Source organism: Vanacampus margaritifer, chromosome 14, assembly GCF_051991255.1.
Source record: "Vanacampus margaritifer isolate UIUO_Vmar chromosome 14, RoL_Vmar_1.0, whole genome shotgun sequence".
Classification (NCBI taxonomy): domain Eukaryota; kingdom Metazoa; phylum Chordata; class Actinopteri; order Syngnathiformes; family Syngnathidae; genus Vanacampus; species Vanacampus margaritifer.
Window position 1 is genome coordinate 7923212 of NC_135445.1, and position 25209 is coordinate 7948420.

The following is a 25209-nucleotide window of genomic DNA, read 5'->3' on the forward strand; positions in this document are numbered from 1 at the left end:
TCTTCCATGCTTAATGTGTGAACCCTAAGTAAGACGTTTTGTTGAATATTCCCATAAAAAAATTGATGTTTAAAAATCAATTTGGCTGCATATTGAATTGATTCGAGAATTGCGCGCTGTAATATTGCGATATATTGCCGAATCGATTTTTTTCTAACACCCCTAATATGATATCATATGATATCATATTAGGGGTGTTAGAAAAAAATCGATTCGGCAATATATCGTATATATCATATCATATGATCATATGATGATCATATAATATGATAGCATATGATATCATATATGATCATCATATGATCATATGATATCATATGATATCATATGATATGATATCATATCTATGATATCATATGATATGATCATCATATGATCATATGATATGATATCATATGATATGATATCATATCATTTGATCATATGATATCATATGATATCATATGATATCATATGATATCATATCATTTGATCATATGATATCATATGATATCATATCATATAGCCAAGTCTGTTTGTTGGATTCTTTACCGTGAAGATAATCCATCAAAGGTTGAGATAACACAAAATGATAGAGATCTCAGTACTATTCAACGGCACTTTATAAACATGTAATTTAATCCAGTGTTTCTTGAAAAATGTAGGACTTTATGAGCATTCCAGACTATTTCTGGAAATATAATTATACTATACATATTGCGTCCACTCAACTGTAGAAGAGTTTAAGAACAGCACTCGGTTTGTTGTGACGGAATAACCGAGTTACCGGACAGTATAAACGCATGTAAATGCAGCTTTTGTTTGTATCCATCTTCATGAAAAGTGACTCTTAATCATCATCAATTGTTTCAAAGATCTGTCCCCCCCCCCCCCCCCAAAAAAAAAAAAAAGCATACAGTACACAGGGTGATCCACAAACAAGTTATTAAGAGAGCCAGTGCACATGGCTGGCTTAAAATCATTGACATTTGCTTGGAAAAAGTCAATCTTAAATGGCAGGGACGTGATGTGGTGATGTGCACATTCCAGATATCAATGGCAAATGACAAGCGCAGCCTTTTTGTAGTTTGTTTTAACCTGAACATAAATCAATGAGCTTGTTTAGTTTAAAAAGGTCAGGATGCACTGACGGAGCATGCGATGTGAAAATCAAGCACGTTCGCAGCATGATTTTGAGGTGCTGACTCTCTTGAAAATGGAACAATTTCTTGTCTTAGCTGATGTTGAGGCTCCAGAAAATGGATGGATGGAATAAAAACAGTTTTTTTTTCTAGTCAGTCAAGTTTTTTTCTCCTCGACTTACTCTCCAGATAAGCAATGTTCCACTGATTAGTTGTAGAAAGACTGTAGTAAGAAGAGCTGATTATACGATGGGACTCATCTACAACTACAAGTTCTAATTTGTTCCATGTTGTTTTTTGTTCGTAGTGTTTTATTTACATACGTACGCATTTATATTACTTTTTTTTTTTTTTTTTTAAAGAAAACAGGAATTCTATAGCTCATAAACTTGACGTGATAGCAAAAAACTGGGATCAGTTTTGGATTCCGCACCCAAAAATTGGATAAAACAGCTGTCAGCCCCCCCCCCCCCCAAAAAAAAATGTGTAAAAAATTGTCTCTGACATTTGAAAAAAATAGTTTTTCAAGTAGATTTCCCAAACTCTTCACTTATCCCCAAATGACACGTAAATGATAAGCGTTATCTGTAAAAGAACATTCTTACCATAATAGCAATAAACAAGTGGATTGATAAAAATAACCTTCTAAAATGATTTTCAGTAACAAAGAATACAATTTTAATCGTGAACTTCAATTGTCCCAAGATTTGTTTGTGGTTTTGACCACAAACAAATCCACTTATTTTTTTTATTATAAATGAGTTGTGCCTCTCATCTCTTAAACATTCTGTGTAAATGAAAATCCAATTTATGAATAATGCATATAACATAGTTTCTTCCTGCATCCTAAAGCGCAAATCAATCACATTCATGAATGTTTAATTCATCACTGTTAACAACCGTTTAACCAAAATAAAGAATTCATGGTGTTGGATGTGTTTAGAAGCTGTGCGAAATATTGAAGTTTTTTTTTTTTTTATGTGATTTGTCAAGCTCAATTATGTCAACTGCTAAACATACATTTAGACAGTTCTGTGAAACAAATTGTGGCCACAATGAATGTTTTTTTCCCCCCATATCAAGGAAAAAATGAATATATATATATACTGTATATTCACACATTGGATTAATCTTGGAATAATAAATGTACATTTTAGGACTTGAGGCGCAAGGATGAATCTTTGCCTTTGCTGCTGGTAGTGTGTGTCCCTCTCGAGCTATTTTCCTCATCATAATGCTAAGTGATGTGCCTTGAAAGAATCTTCCCACAGGAGCAAGTGAATTAACGTCCAATGATGCAGCACTTGGTGCTCAGCCATCAGATGAGAGAGGTAAATAGAAGGTAGTATAAAGTGGCGTGCGTCTCGCTGAAGACTTTATAACACTTCCTGCTCAAAGACTGTGAAGGTAAACCCAAAGAGTGGAGTGCAAGTAATAAATGTACGGAAGCGTATTGCATTCACTTGAAGAAAAAAAAAAAAATTCTGACAAATTTTTTTAGGGAGCTTTTTTTTTTTTGAGTATTTTATTTTAATTTTCTGTTTTTCTGAATATTATTTTCTGTTTTACTGAATATTTTTTTCTGTCCTCAAAAAAATCAGAAAAACAGGCTGACATTTTTTTTTCAAAAAAACTGCAAAAAGAATATTTAAAAAAACAGATTTTTTCCCCCCAGAAAAACAGGCTGAAAAAAAAATATAAAAAACAGAAAACAAAATATAAAAAAAAACAGAAAAAAAATATTCCGAAAACAGGCTGAAAAAAATTTATTCAAAAAAACAGAAAAAAAAATCTTCCAAAAAACAGAGCTGGTGTTCTGTAATACATCATCAACAGTTTGTAATTTTACTTTTTTTTTTACTATTTTTTTTACCTCCGAACTCCAAGTGACTTGTTGCAGATTCGCTAATAACGGAAACGGACACTTTCCCGCATACCTCCATATGCAATAAGATGGTCATGTTTACTTACTGGATCTCAATAAAGGAATTAATGTGTATACTGTATTGTGGTTTATTCTCTAAACTCAGAAAAACAGAAAAGTAATTATTTTATAAAACAGGGAAAAATTACTCAGAAAAACAGAAAAAAACATATTCAGAAAAACTGAGGAAAATATATATATTTTTTAAAACAGAAAAAAAAAATACTCAAAAAAACTGAGAAAAAAATATTCAATAAAACTGAAAAAATACTCAAAAAACAAAGCTATCCCCAAAAATTAGTCAGAAAAACAGTACTTTTTTTTTCAAGTGAATGCAATACGCTTCCGTATAAATGAGAGCAAAGTAAAATAAATTTTAAAAAAAACAGCCACTTGTGATTTTATCATTGATGACATACTGTGCGATATAGTACTGAGATTGTGTAATAAACTCAAGGCTAAATGCAGCTAGATTATAGAACTGTCCTTAAACCAACTTTCCCTTCACTACGCAAATGCAAGACAAATTGTATATCTGATTTCCAGAGAATCAACATAATCCCCAAATGTATCTTTCTCTCTATCTCGTCTCCCTCTTATACAACCGAGCTTATTAATTGATTGACTACTCCTTATCAGAGCGCCAATCAAGTGTGTTTTAGCTCCATTCTACAGTTCTTACTTTGAATTCACACTTATCATCTGTGCATTATTTATGGTGGCTGCGGCATCAACTGTGACTTTAAACTTTCCTTCGACTACATTCGTCTTTTTGTATCAGGGGGAAATATTGCAGGCACACGTGACACTAATAAATGGGCCACAGGAAGTTGACCAGACATCATCAGTCACAGCCAAATTGGCGGACCATGAATCTCCATTGTGTTTTTATTTCATTCTGGTCGGCTTGTGACTGCACATTTGCATATTGGTGCTTATTAAGGACTGAGTGCCAGGCGGGGTTCTTGGAATCGCTGTGTTCCAAAAAATGAATCATTTTGGGGAAGTGAGGTGAGGGAGGCTCAACATAACTGAAAATGTGATCATTATTCCGGCACATGATCCCCCCACCATACCACTCGATAAGCACCACCTCGAATTCAAATTTAAGCGTAGGTCAGTCAATTTCATTAGAAACTATCATTTTATCATCCTCCTACTTGAGATTTCTTCCAAAAAAAAAAGCCCCAATCTCAAGCAAGTATCCTGACAGATGGACAATGGTAGGTTTGTTGATCATTTCAAAGATTTTCCACCCCAAAAAAGTGAGCATGTTCATCCCTGCTTGCATCCTTTCTCCGCTCCTGAAAGCGACTTTTTTTGTGTCTAGCTTGAAAGCAGTCAAAGCCTCTTTGCTGCTCATCTGTCACACACTATCTCGTTTCAACATGAGTGTGGCGTCAACAGTTGCCTTTGGGTCACCTCACCCACCCTCTGGAACACCTGATACCTTTCCTGCCATGATGCAGAAATACCCCCCCCCCCCCACACATTGCAAGCGTGACGACATGAAGACACAATCCTGACTCTTCTATCTGACAAAACAAGCATACCAAAAGGTATTCAAGGTGTCTTAAATACTCCAAATGCTAAAACAAAATTTGCAACAAAACCCCTGCAAATTTATCTTAGACATGTTGACATCATGGGGGTGCCAATAGCTCATCTATGAGGAATTTGGCTGTGGAACAGCGAGGTCACGGATTGAGTCCTCACAATGGAAAAAGTAAATGCAAGGCAACGAAGCCCAATGAAAGCACAGAAGTATTTTTTACCACATCATATGTGTGTGGTCTACAGATTAAACACTTATGCAGATTTATACATTTTAAAACGATCTTTTAAAATGGAGAAAATAAATCCCTATACTTACATGACGCTCCTGCCATGCTTTCAAAATCCTGATTTCATAAAAAATTTTTTTTTAGATTATTATTATTATTACTAGTTGTAGTAGGCAAAGCAGTTTTATTTATGTAGCACGTTTTATACACTGTAACTCAATGTGGTTTACACAACCAAAAGTACAACATTTAAATAATTTATCAAATTAAACAAAAACAGAAATAAAAGATAGTTTACTAAAATCACGAAAAGAATGCACTGTGCAAGAAAAAGACCACTTCCGTTGGCAGCTTATTCGTATTTATTTATTTTTGTTTGTGCAGCGCAACACTAAAAATGCTGCTTCACCATGTTCGCTTCAAACTCTGCGCTCAAATATTTGACCCGAGTCTGCAGATCTCGTAGCCTTGCCGGATTTATATTACATTATTTCATCTTTAATGCACTCGGGATCGGATTCTGGATCAGTGATTTATATACCAAAAGTTGTCCTTGTAATCGTAACGGAATGTTCAACGTTAACCCGTTGACTTACCTGTTATTGAACATCTACCGATATGTAAATCAAAGAGAGGCTAATCAATAATTCATAAGACGCTTCAACCAGAGTAATGTTAACACAAGTCTTTCTTCCCTGAGATGATCGCTCTGCTGATTCAGTCGTTTTAAGGCGAATCTCAGCAGGGGAAGGCACACTGAAATTGTAATGCAGCAGCTTCACCTTCCCATCAAAGTGATATAAAGTTGAGCGGTGCGAATTAGCGCGCCAGTGCTTTGACACATTGATGCAGTTAATGTATGTTTAAAGTGTGTTCTAATGCGGAGTATCCGTAGGCATAAATGAGCCTGTGCAGGTATCTGAGTTAAAAGATAGATGTCAATAAACGATAAAAAATTTTGATACCACCACAGGAACCAACCATGGCAAGGAGGAAAAGCATTACGAGATCAACCAGCATCATGAACTGTCCTCAAATTCAAGTTTCAATGTATTTTTTTCTACCTTCTTCTTCCAACAAAAGCAAGCAGTATAAAAAGAGTGTAAACAACCCAAAGCAGCTTCAGTAGACCACTGCCAGACACTAAATAGCAAGATTTAGAATTTGATCAAGTCTAGTTTGTGGAAACGAATTAGCTAGAGTAATTACTTCAAAGACATTAACTCTTTGACTGCCAAAAACGTTAAATAACGTTTAGTAAAATCCTATGGAGGAGTGCCAAAGACGTTAAAAGACGTTTTTTTCCAAACAGAGGTGAAACTAACCATTTTCTATTGTTGATTACTGAAAAACGGAATAAGGTAGAAACAAACTTTTTTTCCTGATGAAAGATGAGAGTCCAATCTTTCATTTGGTAGTATGTGTGTTTCCATAGTCCAAACACATAATTTTCTGTGGACCTTGAAAGATCAGTCAAAAATGCTTAAATCGGCAGGCACCCACGGCATCCCTTTTCTGAAAACGTCTGGCAGTCAAAGAGTTAATCAATGCTAATTACGTTTTGCTTTTTACCATTAAGACAAATAGACAACTCTTGCTTTGAATTTCTGGTTAAAAGACACATTAATATGTTTTTGCAAGTTTATTGTCTATTTTCCTATTCATCCAAACATATTAAAGACAGGCGACTAAAAACAAGTGTGGAGGACCAGATGGCTCTAATGATCTTTCTTTCCTTACACATATTTTAAATTTAACATATAGTAGTGACTCAATAACGGTACATAAATAAAGTTGTTTAATGACCCCCAAAGGAGACGTTTCCATAACTTCCTGTTCCTGCCAGCTTTCTGTCCAGGGGCACGCACCGGCAGCCCTAGTTTGCCACTCAAACAGCCTCGTGGGTGTGGCTGTCAGATTCTGTGTTTGGGCTTCAGGGTACATGTAAGCGTACTTCACAAATTCTGCCAAGAAACAAGTGGCTCGGCCAACATGCCAGGAGAGGTGAACAGATCAAAGGGCATAATTGATAAACTATGAATTGGTTGCAAAGAATTGATTGTGATAAAGCATATCTTGAAGTTATTGAAATAAAGTGGAGTCATTAATTCAGTCTGAACTGGTCAGAAGACACGCTAGAGGATATTGGAATGTCTTCAAAAGCTGCCCAAAGGTTTGGTTGAATAACGACTTGAGTGGCAAAAAAAAAGGGGTTCAAGTTGATGGTGTTTGTTCATACCCCTTGCTTATCCAAAATGGGCATCCCCACGGGTCTATACCAGGTCCCATTTCATTCACATTCATTCATTTTGTACATGGTCATTAAATTTGATCTCATAAGTCAGGTTTCCATCCGATTGTTTCGAATGTTTTAAGCAAATTTACTGAAAATGCGCAAAACGGGCATGCGACGTATGCCTTTTCCATCTGTTCTTCTTTTGAGAGTATTGAGAGGGGACTCCGCCGCTGTAGGTGGCGGTATACACCATAAAAATGTGATCCACCAGTAATTTAAAAGAAGAAGAAGAAGAAGACCAGGAAGCGTCATATGAGTTTTCTTTGGTAATTCTTGATAAACCGTAGCGTTTCTTTGCTGTTTTCCATCTAAAATCTTTAATTAATTCCAAAAAGATTTCTTGTTTTGTCATCAGCCCAAACATACCTTACTTTACCGTCCGACATTGCTTTGGGACTAAAAACGTACGTCTGACATAATATCCGGTCAAAACGTGCGACGTGTATCCGTTTCCATAGCCAAAATTAGCATTTTCAAAATTCACCCCCTCTCTGAGCGTAAAAACTATTTTGCCATGTTTGGGCCCTTTTTTCAAATTTCTAGTGTTTCCATTCAGTTATGTTTTGGCATTTCATTGAAAATTCGGATAAAAATGGAAAAGTTGACAAAAATACAAATCCTTACCTTGTCAAGTATTCCCCTGAGCTTCCATTGCTCTGCTGTACATCCATACAATTTGTAGTTCCAGGAATGAGCGCCAGGGCTGGATTCTCCTGGGCTGCACTTCCAATAGCCCGTGCCAGCAGCTCCAATGAGTCTTGGACGTAGTGATCCAGAGAAGGTGACGCCATAACCCCGTGAGCCAATAGTCCAAGGGGTAATCCCTCTGTTCTCAATTCAGCCACATTCTGGCCGTCCCCTAAGATCCAGTGGAATTCCGGAAGCGTCATCCGAGTGACCGTCGCCCATAAGCGACGCACCTCACGAATCTCGCACCCGAACGTCACCACTCCGACCGTGGATGAAGGCTCTCTCAGGGCCTCCAACTGCCGCATGAGAGCTTGCTGCTGGTCGGCTTTGGCGGAGGAAGCCGAAGCGGACGGAGACAAATGGTGGGAAAATGTTGACGATGACGACTCTGCTCCTGTTGAAACACTTAACGCGCCTCCTGAGTTTGATAAAGAAGACGAAGGCAGTGCGGAGGTTGAAGTTGTCAACTTGACAAGAGTGCCCAAGTGGAAACGGGTGTTATTTTTGATGAGGAAAATAAATTCACTTATGTCCCACTCCTGGCAGAGCAACACGCTTATGTCCCACCAGCCATTCATCATCAGAAGCGAGTAGAGGAGATGCGGTGCCGGGGCTTCCACTGTCCGCATGGCCATTTGGAAATGAAGCGGATTCTAATAAAAGAGAAATACGTAAGAATTAGCAGGTGGAGAGAAACAAATTCATATAGTCATATCATGTGTAATTGGAGGTGCATGTGAGGTTAACTCTTTGACTGCCAAAAACGTTAAATAACTTTTCGTAAAATCCTATGGAGGAGTGCCAAAGACGTTAAAAGACGTTTGTTTCAAAACAGAGGTGAAACTAACCATTTTCTATTGTTGATTACTGAAGAACGGAATAAGGTAGAAACAAACTTCTTTTTCCTGATAAAAGATGAGAGTCCAATCTTTCATTTGGTAGTATGTGTGTTCCCATAGTCCAAACACATAATTTTCTGTGGACCTTGAAAGATCAGTCAAAATGCTTAAAATCGACTGGCACCCACGGCATCCCTTTTCTGAAAACGTCTGGCAGTCAAAGAGCTAAGGTGAGTTTAAATGAAAAAAAGGCAGACATTTTGAAAATTGATAGAACGATAAGACAGGAATGCAAAGAATGTAAATGACAACAATAAGATGACAGCGGTGATAAACAAATGGTAATGAGGCAGATAAAAGGTCGGAAGGGGTCATTCGGATTTCTTAGAGGGCGAGAAGATGGGAACGACATTGGGGAGGGCTGTGAGAAAGAAAGGAAGAAATAAAACATAATTAGATCAAGGGAAAATATGGACAGTGACGGGCGCACGTTACAGTATAGGATGGGGTGGCAAGCGATGGGTGGAAGATGAGGCATCGAAAACAGACGGAGTGAAGTGGAAGAGGAAATAAAAAATGGGTGATGAATCCAGCATTGGAATGACTTTCCCGCTTTGAATTCAATTTGTTCCTTGAGACCAGACACAGAGGTGAAGAGAATGGATTTTCAACCTCCACTTACCTTCGCCTATGAATATCATTACTCACATCACAAGTTACACTACATGTATTTATGGCACAGCAAAAAAAAAAAATGAAAAAAAAAATGAAAAAGGTATCTTTTGAAAATTACGGCGGTGTATTAGGGCCACGTATAAATATATATATTTTTTAGAGGGCGGGGGAAATATCCAGAGAAAAAAAAAACACAGAAATTTGCCACTTAAAAAAAGTCAGAAATTTGCCACTTTATTAAGTGGCAAATTTGCCACTTAATAAAGTGGAAGATTTGCAAGAAAAAAAATCAGAAACTTGAACAAGAAATACACGTAGCGTACTACTTGGATGTTTGTGCCAATACTTTTCGGCCGGGTTTTCCAATCAGGAGATAGTAATGGCTTTAACCATATCATGTTAAGCATTCACACTTTGAAGCGTTGGTACGGGCAGCGACAAAGACCTTTTTATTATTTACATATTCGTACATTTTGGTATTTTTTTTTTCTACAAGTAGCTAAATTGATGCATCAAATCTGCTGCTCTCCGTCATTTACCTAAAGTATGCTAGCTTCTGATTGGTTAATGTTTAGTCAGCTGAAAGGGGATCAGGAAGTGTTGTCGCTCTCGCTGCCGTTTATGACGATTAAAGTTTAAATTATGAATGAATCCGTCTCCATCCTGCCTTTTCATTTTATAAACAGTGTCCCATTAACCACCAACGAATCCTCACATGATTAGACTATAGCAACGCAACGTGTATTTTCTCGTAATTTTTTTCTCGCAAATCTGCCACTTTATTTAGTGGCAAATTTGTGAGTTTTTTTCTCCCACCCTCAAAAATATATATATTTATACGTGGCCCTAATACACCGTCGTAGAAAATATTGTTCACATTATTTTTATTTTTTTTAAATTTAGTTTGAACTAGTTGGCATGGTGGCTTTGGGCAGCCATCTTACGTCGCCACTCGCTAAACCCCAACACACAATATTTAAATTTTGCCGCGGCGTTTTCATGTTATTATCAGTCTCTACGGCAAAAATGCCACCATTATGGCATACGGTTGCACCACAAAGCACTACATGAAAATTTCATCTTTTTAAAATTTCTCTCTCAGGTGTAACTCTTAGTTCTACTCAAAGATTTGTTTGAATCGTGTTGTCAGAAGCACCAATAATGAAATGAAAGCAAAGGCCATCAAGAAGAAAAATCGCTCCGAAATGTAAACCTAAACCGCTGTCAGTCAGCGTTTCAGATAATGGATTGATGGATGGACCGTTACTCCAAACAGGGATCCTGGCATAAAACACACACTGTTAACTGTTTTGAGCAAATAGAAGTTGTTGGTAACAGTGGCAACGTAAGATGGCTGCCTTCTGGCCTATTGACAGTCCCTTCATAACTCCGTGGACATGACACGCAAAATCGTTGCCTTGGAGCAATGTCATTCGGAGGCGCTTTTTTTTATTGGCTGCTGCAGCTTGATGACCTCATTTTTGTGCGACACACTTAAATAAATACATTTAAAATCAACCCCAAAGGCTCATGTATTAAATTAATTACCAAAGATGAAAAAAATTAAGATATTTTTTCTATAATCATAGTTAGCTTTATTTTGTTTTGTAAATGTAAAATCTTGTTTCAGTTTTCGTTTTTATGTTATTTAGTTCACAGCATGTTTTTATTTTTGTTTTAGTTTAGTCTCATTAACTAAAATAACCTTGGCTCGCACACAGTATTGATCTGTTATCTGTTATTGTCTGTTTTTTGTTTTTTTTAAAGTCAGTTTTCACAAAATTGAATAAATATGACCTACTGTGTGAGAGAAAAAAAGAAATCCATCTTCTAATTTGATAAACAAGAAACCACGGCACCAGAGGAATATTTTGGGACGTACCCAAAAATTTTGGGTAGAAAATGGTTTATTTCCAAGATTTCCCCCGCGCCCTATAGACCTTAGTGTTAATAGACTTTACACAACCTGTGAAGCAAAAATCTATCAGAGCCACCCAAAGCTTTTAATCACATTAGTCACTCCATATGCATGTAATGATTCTTCATCTGCTTTCTGTACATATAAAGATGGATGACTGTGCCAATATAAGCATCGGTTACAACCATTAAATAAGCTGATTAGAAGAACTGTTTATAGATAAACAAATGACACAACGATTCATATGGGCATTCGACTCTAACCAATCTTCCCCAGGGTCCGAATTCAGTCCTCATTGTTTTGCGAGCGCCTAAACCTGTTGACGTCATGAAAAGAAGACGGGGGGGGAGGGGAGGAAGAAAAAGCCCTGCAGTGCAGATACCTGTTAACATCTTCGTATGAGATCCGTGTAAAAATCCCAACCGTGTTGTCACTGAGCTATCTTCCCTCGATTTCCATACAGTGCATCCGTCAGCTGTGAAGTGACGTGAGAGGAATATCGCATCCATTGCCTCGGTGAAGGAACTGTCATTACCACAAGCCAGCTGACAAATCAAACCGCTAATTATTTGGAGTGATCGTCCAACACATTAGATGATTGGTTGCTGAAAGTGTCACGGATGATTACATTTGGTTCCGTGAGGCTTTTTTCTTCTTCTTAGGTGAAGGGGTGAGAGATGAATTTTTCTAGGGGGTCTGGCTTAATATCATACTTTGTATTTTTATTCTATCCTAAGGCCATTATTCCGTTTTAAGTCAGCTGTGGCTTTCTATTATTTTCTGATGTATTGACAACCGAAAAAGAACTGATGAGCCGTTACTTTTTGCTGGCTTGATTAAGGGAATCACTGTTTGACTAAAGTTGTTTTCACTTGAACTAGTTCATCCTTTCTTCCACCTGAGGTTACTTTACTCTCAAGATCAGAACTTTTCAAAGCTGTCCTTGCAGTTTGTGCTGACTCACAAGTGTAAGAAACTGAAACAATCTACTATCCAGGCATCATCCATGGTTCCATATATTTTATTAATCCATTATTCATCAATAGCAAGATTCATCCATTTTCCCACCTACTGTTATCCGGCCATATTTTACCTACCCATCTACTTTGCATCTACCAATCTATGAGCTGCCGCCTATCATCTAAGTTTTCCTACGGGCTAATCAATATATCATCCAATTCATCCATCCATCCATCATCAAGTCACCCATCCAACATCCAACATCCATTCACCGGCAGTATACGATCAATCCACTAGACAAAGAGGAATTTCTGGAGAAATTGCGTGCGAGTGCTGGATAGCTGGATGCTAATAGTTTAATGCTAATAGCTGAATGCTGATAGCTGAATGCTGATAGCTGAATGCTAATAGCTGAATGCTAATAGCTGAATGCTGATAGCTGAATGCTAATAGCTGGATGCTAATAGCTAAATGCTAATAGCTGAATGCTGACAGCTGAATGCTAATCGCTGAATGCTGATAGCTGAATGCTGATAGCTGAATGCTAATAGCTGAATGCTAATAGCTGAATGCTGATAGCTGAATGCTGATAGCTGAATGCTAATAGCTGGATGGTAATAGTTTAATTGCTAATAGCTGAATGCTGATAGCTGAATGCTAATAGCTGAATGCTAATAGCTGAATGCTGATAGCTGAATGCTGATAGCTGAATGCTGATAGCTGAATGCTGATAGCTGAATGCTAATAGCTGGATGCTAATAGCTGAATGCTAATAGTTGAATGCTGATAGCTGAATGCTGATAACTGAATGCTAATTGTTGAATGCTAATAGCTGAATGCTGATAGCTGAATGCTAATAGCTGAATGCTAATAGCTGAATGCTGATAGCTGAATGCTAATAGCTGAATGCTAAGCCGAATGATTTTGAAGTTAGAACACTTGAACAGCAATCTGGCTACGGTCGGATTCCAACCATTGCTTCCTGTTTACCGGTTAAAGCTCCGCTGCGCTAGCTGAAGAGTTGTCCAAGCGGGGTTTGAACCCGTCTCCATGGTAGCAGAGTCATTGCTGCCATAGAAAAATCTGTTACATTGTAGATCATTGTAGTAAATACGTATGTTTATACGAAGTTTCATGGTAAAAAAAAAAAAAAAGTGCTTCCAGCATTCCCACAATTCATCTGCTTCCCATTGACACTACAGATCCGACCATCGTCCAGCCATCAATTTCAATTCTACTGTCCATCCATCATCTCCACACTAGCAGCTCTCTTGACATGGACCCCTAAGCATAGCACTCGATGACTGGATGGGTGAACAGATTACAGGATGGATCACTGGCAAAAATGTCTCTGGGTTAGATGAATCACAGGATACAGTAAATGGACGTTTGACAACATTAGTCGCTGGATGGATGGGTGAATGGCTCGATTGATCAATGGATGAATGAACAGACCATCCACTGACTGTAAGCAGATCTGTTGCCCCGTCAATACAACCAGAAATTCATCCATCAAGCATCAAGTTGATTTGTTAAAATAAATATTTACTTGTACATTTATGTTTCCAGAATTATTATTTACATATTCATACAATTTTTATTTTTTTTTTTTGTACAAGTAGCTAAGTTGATGCATCAAATCTGCTGCTCTCCGTCATTTACATGCATTTACCTAAAGTATGCTAGCTTCTGATTGGTTAATCTTTAGTCAGCTGAAAGGGGATCAGGAAGTGTTGTCGCTCTCGCTGCCGTTTATGACGAGTAAAATTAAAATTATGAATGAATCCGTCTCCATCCTGCCTTTTCATTTTATAAACAGTGTCCCATTAACCACCAACGAATCCTCACATGATTAGACTATAGCTACGCTATGTGCATTTCCATCCATCCATCCCTTATAATAAATGATCCCAAATTCCAATCCATTGATTAATCTCACCGTATTCGGTCCTTCCATCAATTCATCCATTGTGCCCACTCTATACTTTCCTGTCTAAAGTGCGGGAGTTTGAAAGAGACAGAAGCACACACTTTTGTTCCTGAAAGTGGCAATTGTCCCGGAAGCCTTCATCCACTGTGTGTCAGTATTTCTGTGTGTGTGTGTGTGTGTGTGCATGTGTGTTCTATTTTGAGTTGTGTGCACGGAATATCAAAAAACTGCTCCTGTCAGTGCAATTTCAGTGTGCATTGAGTTGTAATAAATCAATTTAGTTTATGTGTGTAAGTGAGGATGGCAGATCACGTTACTGTGCATTAATTTACCAATCAAGTGATTAAGTTAGACAGTATATAGATTTTGATAACACAAACTTGAAAACCTGACATGCATTTGACTTGAAGTTCGCTTTTCAAGCGACCAAAAAACAACAGCGAGGACACTTCAAATCTGTCTCTTCACAATTCTGTCCTAAGACAGAGAGAACCTCATCATAATTGCAACAGTTTTATTAGTCTTTTGGCAAGGAGATAATATTCCCACTTTTCCAGATGAGAGGTTTGCCAAATGGGAGAAATTTAAACAATATGTGACAATTGGTATTTTAATAGCATGCCCGTCATTTTTAAACAAGTCTCCACACTCCGCAGTCATTTTGGTGAAATGTAGAACAGTCTTGGGAGCAATTATTGAGTAAAATATCCAGCCTGATTTCCATCTTTCATTACAAATAAAATGTTTGATTTGCTTGAATTCGCCTTGGTTTTTAGTCACAAGCAATTAGCTGCCCTAATTGTTAAATCCAGAAAATAAAATGTGATCTTTAATGACAACAATGCCACTCTGTAATTGCACTTTATATTTTTGACAGGAATTACATAATTAAACAGAATTACGGCAGTAGTATTCCTTGCAGGGGATAAAGAATATACAATATGTTTGTGAGTAGGGCTGGGCGATATGGCCCAAAAATAAAATCTCAATTTTTTTCAGGACGATTATGATTTTAATCTAATAAACCCATCAAACATTAACTTAACATTCATAGTTTTTTCTTAAATGTCACAATTAAGTAGTTGGTAGCTATTGTAAACATGTCTTGTAAAGCAAAACATTTGAATGTAACACAACATAAGAACAACAGCTTTTAATAATCCAAAAGACAAAATTCGATATCACGATTTAGAAAATTTTCAACGATTGGGTTTTTCTACACTCTTGTGTTCAGATATCAGTTGCTTAAGTGTAACGAAACCGCCACTTACAGAAGATGTGAATTGTTAGCCCGTTTGCTTACGGTGTTTCTTGTATGCTATCATTAGCGGAGGCTACATGGTATATTGATTAAAATAGTATTTGTTAATTAATCTGCCAAAGTGCCAATGTTGTGAGTCAGCTCTCACTATAATATGATGAATCGTCGGGTTATGTGATTCATAGTCTTGGATGAAATATCACGAGCCTGCAAAAATACACAAACATAAAAAGAAACCAACATGCTAATCACTGACCATAATAACTCCATTATCTTTCGAATGTACACAAATCAACTAATTGTTACAGCCCGAAACACATCCCCGAGAGAGAGAGAGGGTAAGAGATCAATAGCGAGGATGAACGTGCATCCTGAGGCTACAATACAGTTTGTATGATGTGTCTAAGTGTGCATGTATTCATCTTCCACAGACTTGGCAGCTTTATAATAGCACAACATTGGCTGCTGGCTGATCACCTTCAATCATTTATGGAAACACAGACAACCCTCGCGCCTACCCCTGGCATGTGCTACATGCTTACATGAACCATGCATGGCTCTGTCCCTTTGGATATAGCAGGCAACATATAGCAGTTTAACCCTGGAGAACCCAAGAACCCTTTTCTTCTTTGGAAAATTATGAATTATACATTAAATGACTGCTATAAGTTCACTGAACACCAAAATATGTTTTTTCAATTTTAACCCTTTATTCCCTCATTTAGGATTAGGGCGAAATTTGACCCTTTGGGATTTAAGGGTATCATTTCGAAAAATCTGAATAACAAAAACTGTCAGTAAACTATTTAGAATTTAAGAAAATAATCAATCAAATACAGAGCTACATTGAACAATATAATTGTTTTGTTTTATTTGTTGCATTTTAGCCATCTTGTCACCACCACTCTGGCTCATGTACTGTAAGTGCAATATTCATCCACTAGATGGCCCCATGCAGGGGTCAGAAGTGGCACTCTGGACTTTTGAAGTTAAATTTGTAAAAAAAAAAAAAAGGTCTTTGTTATTTGAGTAGCAGAATTTATAGGGGCCAAATTTGACCCTGTGGGTTCTCCAGGGTTAAGGACATTTGAAGTCCGCAATTAACCTCATTTGCATGTTTTCGGAATGTGGCAGGAAACCAGAGAACCAGGAAACTCCACTCACAAAGACCTGAGCCAAGAATCACTCCCAGAATCTCTTGACTGTAAGGCGGATGTGCTGACCGGTGTGACCACAAGCCCACAGTGCTTCTGACACTATTTATTTGTGTGATTTGTGGATGGTGCTTTCATTGGTGAGGACCTACTTTTATTTAGCTCTACGTGACAGGGCAGCAATATTAGGAACACCTTTTCAGTATGATGCAGCGAAGTTTTATACCATTCATTTCCTATACAGTACTGTACTCCAGATCCACCTGTGAGCCACCAGCTGACTAAGTGCGAGATGCAAAATACACCCTGGACGGGTTGCCGGTCAAAAACACAGGGCATGATGGGCATCTAATCGATACAAGCACTCACACTTTTGTGTTCAATGAACTTAAACATGCATGTTTTGGAATTTAGAGTGAAGCTGGAAGACACATAGCAGGGAAGATAACAAAGTCACAAGGAGCTTGAGTGACTTTTTATTAATTAATTCATTAATTACTAGGAACGCAGTGGCCTCTAACCGGAAATTTAAGTAAAAGATTTAGGGGCACATATTGTAAATTCACTTGCAAAGTCAATATTCAACCCACTCATGTTCACCATATTCCAGGGCTGAAGTGTGAAACAGAAGTTTATCAGCAACATAAATGAATGAAAAAAATTAAAAATAAATGTAATGATATGTCCCCCCCCCCCCCCAAAAAAAAAATACTGGTTGCACTGCCTCAAATTTTATGAGCAAATTGCCACCATTTAGTGCCAGATGTCAACCACTAACTACCATTGCAATCTGAAATGACATAAATCCTGTTATCTAAAATAATCTGTTATCGATATAGAGGCAAATTTGTAAATGCTTTATATGCACAGGTAACGTGTATCAGTGGGGAGTAAGGGCCACCCATTTGAGATTTTTTTTTTTTTTTTTGAAGGGAGGCGACTTATCTTTGACAATACAGTTTCAGAGACATGTTAAATAACAGCAGCGACATTAACTTTTTAAAAATATATTATTATTATTATTATGAAGGATGGGCAAGTACCGATACCAGGCATCGGTTTCAGGTCGATACCAAAGCTTATTTCAAAGTATCATATCACGGGCATTTTACGATTTAGACATCAGAGGAATAGAATATTGGCATTAATTTAATGACATTTTTTTTTTTTGAAGTGAGGCGACTTATCTTTGACAATACAGTTTCAGAGACATGTTAAATAACAGCAGCGACATTAACTTTTTAAAAATATATTATTATTATTATTATGAGGGATGGGCAAGTACCGATACCAGGCATCGGTATCAGGTCGATACCAAAGCTTATTTCAAAGTATCATATCACGGGCCATTTTAAGATTTAGACATCAGAGGAATAGAATATTGGCATTAATTTAAGTTAAATTTTAAGCATTTTTTAAATTTTATTTTAATATCTGTCTGTCAGTAATGGTATCGGTACTTGGTATCGATGTCTGTTTAAGAGTTGAGTATCGTCTGAAACAAAACCAAAAAAAAAGTGATAAAGACATCACTAATTAAATATTATACCTCACTTTGGCGCTTAAACTCTCTGGGAAGAACGCTAAGGACCGGAACCCGAAGAGCTTGAGACACGAACTCCAACTTGACAAACTCGTCCCGTTTTCGTGGGAAGGACACCATGGCGGAGATCCCCTGCACGACCACCGTGTGACACACGCTCTCCACAAAGGACAGCGGGTCCTCGTCCTCGGGGCTGCCCGGGGAGGTGAAAGAGAAGGCGGGGAGTTCGCCGAGTCCCGAACCAACCGCCATGACGAGCTCCAGGGACAAATTGAAAGGAAGAATCCCGGCTCGGTTCACAGCCTCCACCGCGAGCAGGACGGACTCCCTGGGTGCGAATAAACGATTATCCCACGACGTGTTCTCTTCCCGCTGCCGTGCGTGGATTTTACCCCGACTCCCACCCCGTTGGCTGGAAGCAGAACCTCTACTCCGGAGGCTTCCGAACTGCGACCCGGCACTTTTTGGGAGCTGCTTGCCCCCATGCGCTCGCCCGTCTCCGGTCTCCGGTGAACCCCCCGCGTTGTTCCAGACATCCGAACTGCTGGAGTCGGGGAGCAAGCGAGGATGCACATGTAGAACCCCCACCCGAACCGTGTGGCCGATGCGCTTCAGAACCTGGCACGGCTGCGGGTGCGAGTAAGAGCACGGCGGGGAAAAGACTATTGCGCACATAAGTAAACACAGTGAGGAGCCGGCACCATCCATCAGCCCCATCTTCATTGTCTCCAAACCACAGCTTAACCGGACGCCCGGTTCGGCCGCAGCTCGGCCCAATACAGGGGCCGCTCCTTTGGTGCCCCTCCCGGGCCCCACAATGTGGCCCTCGTGAGACGCTCAGGCCAACCGCAGCCCCGGATCCAGCTCCTGTTCCACGTCCAGATGCCGGTCCAGCTCCCGGCAAAGTTGCGCGTTCCTCCACAGACTCAAACAACAGGCGGGAGCCGCGCGCAGCCAAGCAAATATCCCCCAAAGTGCCGTTTTTCATCTCAAAAGATTTACATCATTCGAACCTTAAGCCAAGCGAACAGGTTGTGCCATCAAATAACATCTTCACATATAGACGCGAGGAAGAACACGCAGAAGAAAGAGGAGGAATTTGAAGACAAAATATGTCCACTGCGCATTAATAAACATATTCCAAAAGAGTGGAAGCCCCCTTTCGGCTCGTTGGCATCGAAAGAAAAATAGCCCATGATCATCCAAAGCGCAGGAGCTTCAACAGGTATCACAACGTTATCAAAAAAACACAGTTTCCACTTTGCAGAGCGCGTGTTGACAGGTTCGAGTCCACGTCAAATAATGAAACTGGTGCCGGCACGAGAGCGCAGTGGGTTGGCTCTCATTGCAAGGAGGTTTAACCCTTTAACTGGCTTTACCCCCCAACCCCCTACACCCCACTATAGTGCCAGAGAATAGTCGGAAAAAAAAAAAATATATATATATGTATATATACCATATGAGCAAAAGTATTGGGACACCTGCTCGTTCTTCCTCCTTAAGCACACAGATTAGCTCGTGATTAATTGAAGCTCAACGTTATAAGCCTATCCTTTACAAAATTAGGTCATATGCAACTCTAGAAATCACAATTAACCTAGTCAGCAACCTCAAAACTTAAAACTGTGAATGGTCTAATTTGAAATGGAAGACACTTTGATCAATACTGATAAACACCATATATGACTTCAAAGGATGGGCAGGTGTGATCGGATAGACATAAGGAACATATTAATATTTTTTAAATATTTATTTGCAAGAGAGGTCGATTATTATTATTATTATTATTACTATTATTATTATTATTATTATTATTATTATTATAATGTAATCAAATCAAAATGGTGGCTTTTTGGGGCAACAGGTGAGGTCGAATGGGTGCACGCGTCGGACATCAAAGTCAAATGGGTTGTCATGTCTGGCGGGGAGAGTGACATGTTATGTCACGCTTTAAGTCCCTGCTGCAGGCGCTGCTCAGACCATCTAACCTCTAAATCCAATCGCTCAACTCAAAACAGAGGGAGGCTCACGGGCCGAGTGAGAACCTCCTTGTTTTGGACCAGACCCCGAAAAAGTGGATTTAAGCCATTAAATTTTATACAGGAGAAATGTGTTGTTTTTGAATTCCTATTCACCGCATGAGACAACAACCAAAACTAACCATTAAAAATTGTTCCAGAATGGAATAATTCTTGAGAGCCATGCCTCAACTGCTCTTACTATGTTTGGACTGGTATTGTTCCACTTGAGTCGTGTAAATGGCTGTAATCTGCCAACAGTTAAACAAACTAGGACAAATTTGCACTCATACATGATTTCAAAATTAGGGTGACTACATCCTAAAAATAAAAAAACTTGGGACACTACAATTTTGCTAAAAATCTAATATAGGCCTACAATAATTCTCACCACGAACTACTGTATTGTATTTATAACAAACTTAATTGCTAGTCAATCTGGTGACCGATTGCTGTGTTAACATTTTAGCTAATCATGAACGCTATTTTGGTTGACAGTTCAACAGCGCTAAACAAATAATGCACTCACCATTATCCAACCTTTTTTGCTCTGCCTTCGACAGCTATTAAAAGTAGTGATGGACAAATGAAGCTTCATGAAGCACTTGTGATATTTTTTGACTCCTCTAGATGGCAATATTGGTTTAAAAAGCCAGTGGAAATGTAATACATTTTCATTGCACTAGCCTTTATATTTGAACCGAGAGCACCATCTAGAGGAGTAAAAAAAAAAATTGTAAAAGTGATTCATGAGGCTTCATTTTCCCATCACTAATTAAAAGCTGGCTTTACCGTTTACCTTACACTGGTCCCACATTGTAACATTAGAAACAAGCACGGCAGAAAAGCTCAGCTCGTGTTGGGTCTGACCGGCGATCGCACCATTAAGCTAGTAGGATTAAATTTCCCATGATTCTTAGACACAAAAGTAGGAAGTAGTTCTAGTTCTAGTATGACGAAAAACACCTGCTAGCGATTAGGTGTGGCTAAGAATGAAATTCTCCAGAAAAAAAAAAAAAAGTAAGAGTAGCGTTAAATAAGACGGAATCGCTGTGAGGGGCCAAACGATTAGCTTGCTGACTGGACTTTGAAAAGAAAGGAAAAACGGGATCCCGGGACGGGACCTGTGTAAAAGTGGGTCAAAATAATGGAGCTGGCGAAATCCACCGGGGCTCAAGACACTAAAGCGAAACTGTACCGGTTAAACTGGGCGTGATGTATCGTCACCATAGTCAAAATACTATTGCTAAAAATACACAAGATCGAAGCAACGTTGATTCCTTATCATTTAGCATACATATGTAGAAACACTAGTCAATGGGATTTTCTCATGTTCTTCTGCAACTGAGGCAAAATGGCTCAGAAATGTTATAAAGTAAAAAAAAAAAGATAACTTTGCTTCAAATGTGTAATTGACTTTCTGAAATTTCTGACACATGACATTTGTTCGATCATCAGACGTCCATTCAGGACTACGGTGTACATTTTAGGACATCCGATTCCTCAGGTGTCAACAATCAGGTGTCAGATATGAGATAAAAAAAAAAAAAAAGCAGGTTTCAGGAACATGGCTGTCTTTTTTTTAATTTATTATAGCTTCCAAATTCGGACTTAAAAGTTGGCAAGTGTCAGGAAATAGCATCAGTTCCTAGTCTGTCAAATCTGTCAAATTATACCTCCAGACAACTCTGATGTAGGCAAAACTAGCTAGCTAATCAATGAAGGTATTATGGTTTGGAAGTGTGTTAAATTTTCGTTCACTGACCTATGGTTAACTGGCCAACCATAACATTTATATTACGTTTGCATTTTCAGTTGTTGAAGTGGCCTAGTGAAATTTGGCTAGCTGAGAAGCTAAATGGCTAGTCTGCAGTTGTTTTTCTGTTGTCATTTTGCCAGAGGCTATTTTGTCAGAAGCAGTTTCATCTGATGCAGTTTTTGTCTGAGGCCGAGTTGCCTGATAGTCGATGGTGTAATTCAATAGATTTGACAGGAAAACAAAACCTATTTGCCTGAAGTCCGATGGTGCAATTCCATCAAACATGACAACCTTTTTCCCGACAATGTTGAAATTGATGTCTGATACCTGACACTGTTGTTCCATAAACTTGACAGATGTGTTCTTGAGACCTGTTGCTTTTTCATTTCACATCTGATGTCTGACTCTGACAAACTGAGAATGTCCTCAAATGTCCGCCACAGTTCGATTTGAAACCTTTGAAATCTGACAAAACACCTGACAATAAACATAAGAACCAAATTAACTGTTTGTAATTAGGTCAATTGTGTCATTATCCAGTAAACGACAATGTAAAAAGTGTCAGTGAAGCATCCCTACTACTACTACCCTAATGAACTCTGCAGGCTACCTAGCTTCGGTGACGCTACAGATAGCTAACAGGTGCCTTAAATAAGTCAGAAATGTTGGCAACCAACCAGATTTGACAGTTGCTGCCGGTGGAAGAGTTTTCTGTCAGACTGTCAAAATCGGCCTAAGGGCAGCCATTCTCCGAGCCGCTGAGGGAAGCAACCAAACGTTGCTGGCACCGGCGTTAATGCTTTGAAGACCATCTGGAGGAGCCTCACGAAGGGAAGAAGACCAAGCGGAAAGAACTGCTCGCCGACTGCTGCAAAGATTGAAGGCGATATATAAAGGCACTTTTTACAGGCATTTACAGAGAACTGTGTCAAGGTTTGAGTGGGGGACTGTGAAGGACCCAAGTGCTTGATGCAGGTCAGCATGAATAATATAAATATATAAATGTATTTGTCCAAAATAGGAAAACAGAGAATGTAGAATACTCAAAAATACTTAAGTACAAAGTACAAAACTCAAAATAACAAAGAAACACTAGGACCAAGACAGAAAGAAACCAGGGAACTAAGGCCCCATTCCAGACGGAAACAAAGCCGGTTCATTCCTAAAACAAATCTCGTACACACATAAGCATTTCACAGGGATGTGATTTGACCAAAGTGAAATTATCTGAAAATTTAGCCGGGGGTCTGGGGGCCGCTGGCACCCAGCTAGGTCCAGGGCAGTGCCCAGTGGTGGGGGGGGGGGGGGCTTGAGCATGAACAAATAATTATATCATGACCAAATGAAAAGTAACTCATATTAGAGCATACCACAAATGTCTTTGTTATAGCAGAAGATGTTATCTGTCGGAGTCATGTGCATACACAATGAACTACTATAAAAAATAAAAATAAAAAAAAATAAAAAATCAATTTTTTTTTTTTTTGGGGGGGGGGGGGGATAAAAAAAAGCGGAATTCCGCGAATTAGCAGAAAAATCACATCCCTGATTTCAAGACTTGCGTGTGTCCAAAAGAAGACGCTGAGGACGTTTTAACGGCTGTAATGTATATGCCAAGTCTGGAGGGGCGCTCTAGCGCAGCCACGGGGAGTTAAAAAAAAAGAGTAGAAGAAGAATCTGCGAAGAAGACGAACACCTTTTTTCCCCCCGAACTTTATTGCAATCTACCAAACAAACATGTATTGTTAGATATTATTAACATTTAAATTCTTTAATTTCATATATTAACCATTGTTATATATTATTAACATTTTATTTCTTTATATTAACCATGCCGAAATGTTTTGTAGATGTGAGGTAGTGTTGAACTCAGTATAATTTGACCTTAAACTTAGCTGGAACATATTGTTTAGTCTAAAAAATTCCTTCTCAGCGTTCTGTGCGAAAACACATTTGGTCCTTGAGAACAGAATCTGTCTCGAACACACACCCCTGACGTTGTTTTCGCCATCGCTCACGGAAAAGTACCAAGAGAGTATGTTTTGTCTACAAATGAAAGAGAGGCGGTCTGTTTAACTATAAGAAGCCATTTGCCACGCGGAAGAGACACATTCGGCACTCTGAAATTCCACCTGTTATGTGATGTTTGGAGCCTGTCACGATGTCCAGAGATCTCTGTTTTTTTTAATAAATCATCTTGCAAAGGTGTTTTTTCTTACATTAAATCTGTCTTCAAATTTTTGGAACACGCAAAGAGGACAAAATAATTTTATTCCTCTTCAGTATCAAAACAACATGAAGAAGGCGAACACAGGAGAAGTGACAATGGCGGGTGATTCAAGTACAACACCGCTTGTTGAACGCGGGAATAAAGAAGAAAAATATTTGGCTGCAAAAGCATAAGCAAACTAAGGAGGTTGCGCAAAACGACTACGACGCGGCTATCCGCCATTGTTGTTGACAAACTGACGGTTGGCGCGCAGCCAGGCGAGAATTGGCGCATACGTCATCAATCTGCGACAATGCGTCGTCATCGAGCTGCGACGCGTACGGGGGCGCGTTTTGAAATCTTTCCACTTTGGAGCCTGGCTTCAAAAGTAATCGGTTTCAAGCTCAGAAACCGCGCCATCGTGTGGATACTTGTGAGGATACATTGAAACTGGCTTTCGTGTGGACGGGGCCTAAATGCTAATTTACGAGACAACGAGAAACACCTGGACAACCATACTGTGAGTTTCTGAGGGCGCTGATTGGTAGAAACAAGGGGCTGACGAGAACAGGTGGAAACAAAAACATAACAAGACATGAAAAATGGCATACAAGGAGTACCTGAAGAACCAAAATTCAATCTAATCAAAACAATACAGATCATGACAACCCAAAAAAAAAAAAAAAACTGAGGAAGAGGTCGAGAGATAATTCTAGAAGCATGTGGAATAGTGAAGGCCACACAAAATGAGTCAAGGACTGATCAACCATGGCTGGGTTACTTAGGTGAGGGTGTGTATTGTTGTCAGAAGTGATTCACTCATCACTCGCAATAAAGTCATGGACACAACAGTAGGAGAGGCGTTGAACTGCCGTAACATTTTGTCACAATGATTGAGTAGGAAAACATACCAAAAAAAAGAACGCAATGATTATTTTCCAGAAATATTAGATAATGTACTGTACTTATTTCTTTTTGTTTATAGCTTTAAAAACAGTATTAACCTTACCAAAATCTTAGTTGGATGTTCAACAACAGATTACACATGGAACAAAAAAATGGATGTCAAAAACTGTGTCTCTCTTATCTATTCACTGCCTTATTCTTTGTTTTCCCCGTTAATCCTTT

The 25209-nt window shown here is 38.7% G+C and overlaps 1 protein-coding gene across 3 annotated transcripts in view; it reads right to left on the reverse strand.

Annotated features, from left to right (window-relative positions):
* The window catches only part of grin3a (glutamate receptor, ionotropic, N-methyl-D-aspartate 3A), a 113251-nt gene that overhangs the window by 31897 nt on the left and 56145 nt on the right, over window positions 1-25209 (reverse strand). The window contains exons 1-3 of one of the 3 annotated variants that reach the window (XM_077543088.1): window positions 18102-19370; window positions 8342-8468; window positions 7750-8233 (exon numbers count right to left, since the gene is read on the reverse strand). In XM_077543088.1, coding sequence (XP_077399214.1) covers window positions 7750-8233; window positions 8342-8468; window positions 18102-18818 — 1328 coding nt within the window. In that variant the 5' untranslated portion in view covers window positions 18819-19370. Of the gene's footprint in view, window positions 1-7749; window positions 8469-18101; window positions 19371-22549; window positions 22741-25209 lie in introns of those variants that run through there. The other 2 variants (XM_077543089.1, XM_077543087.1) reach the window with 2 other exon arrangements.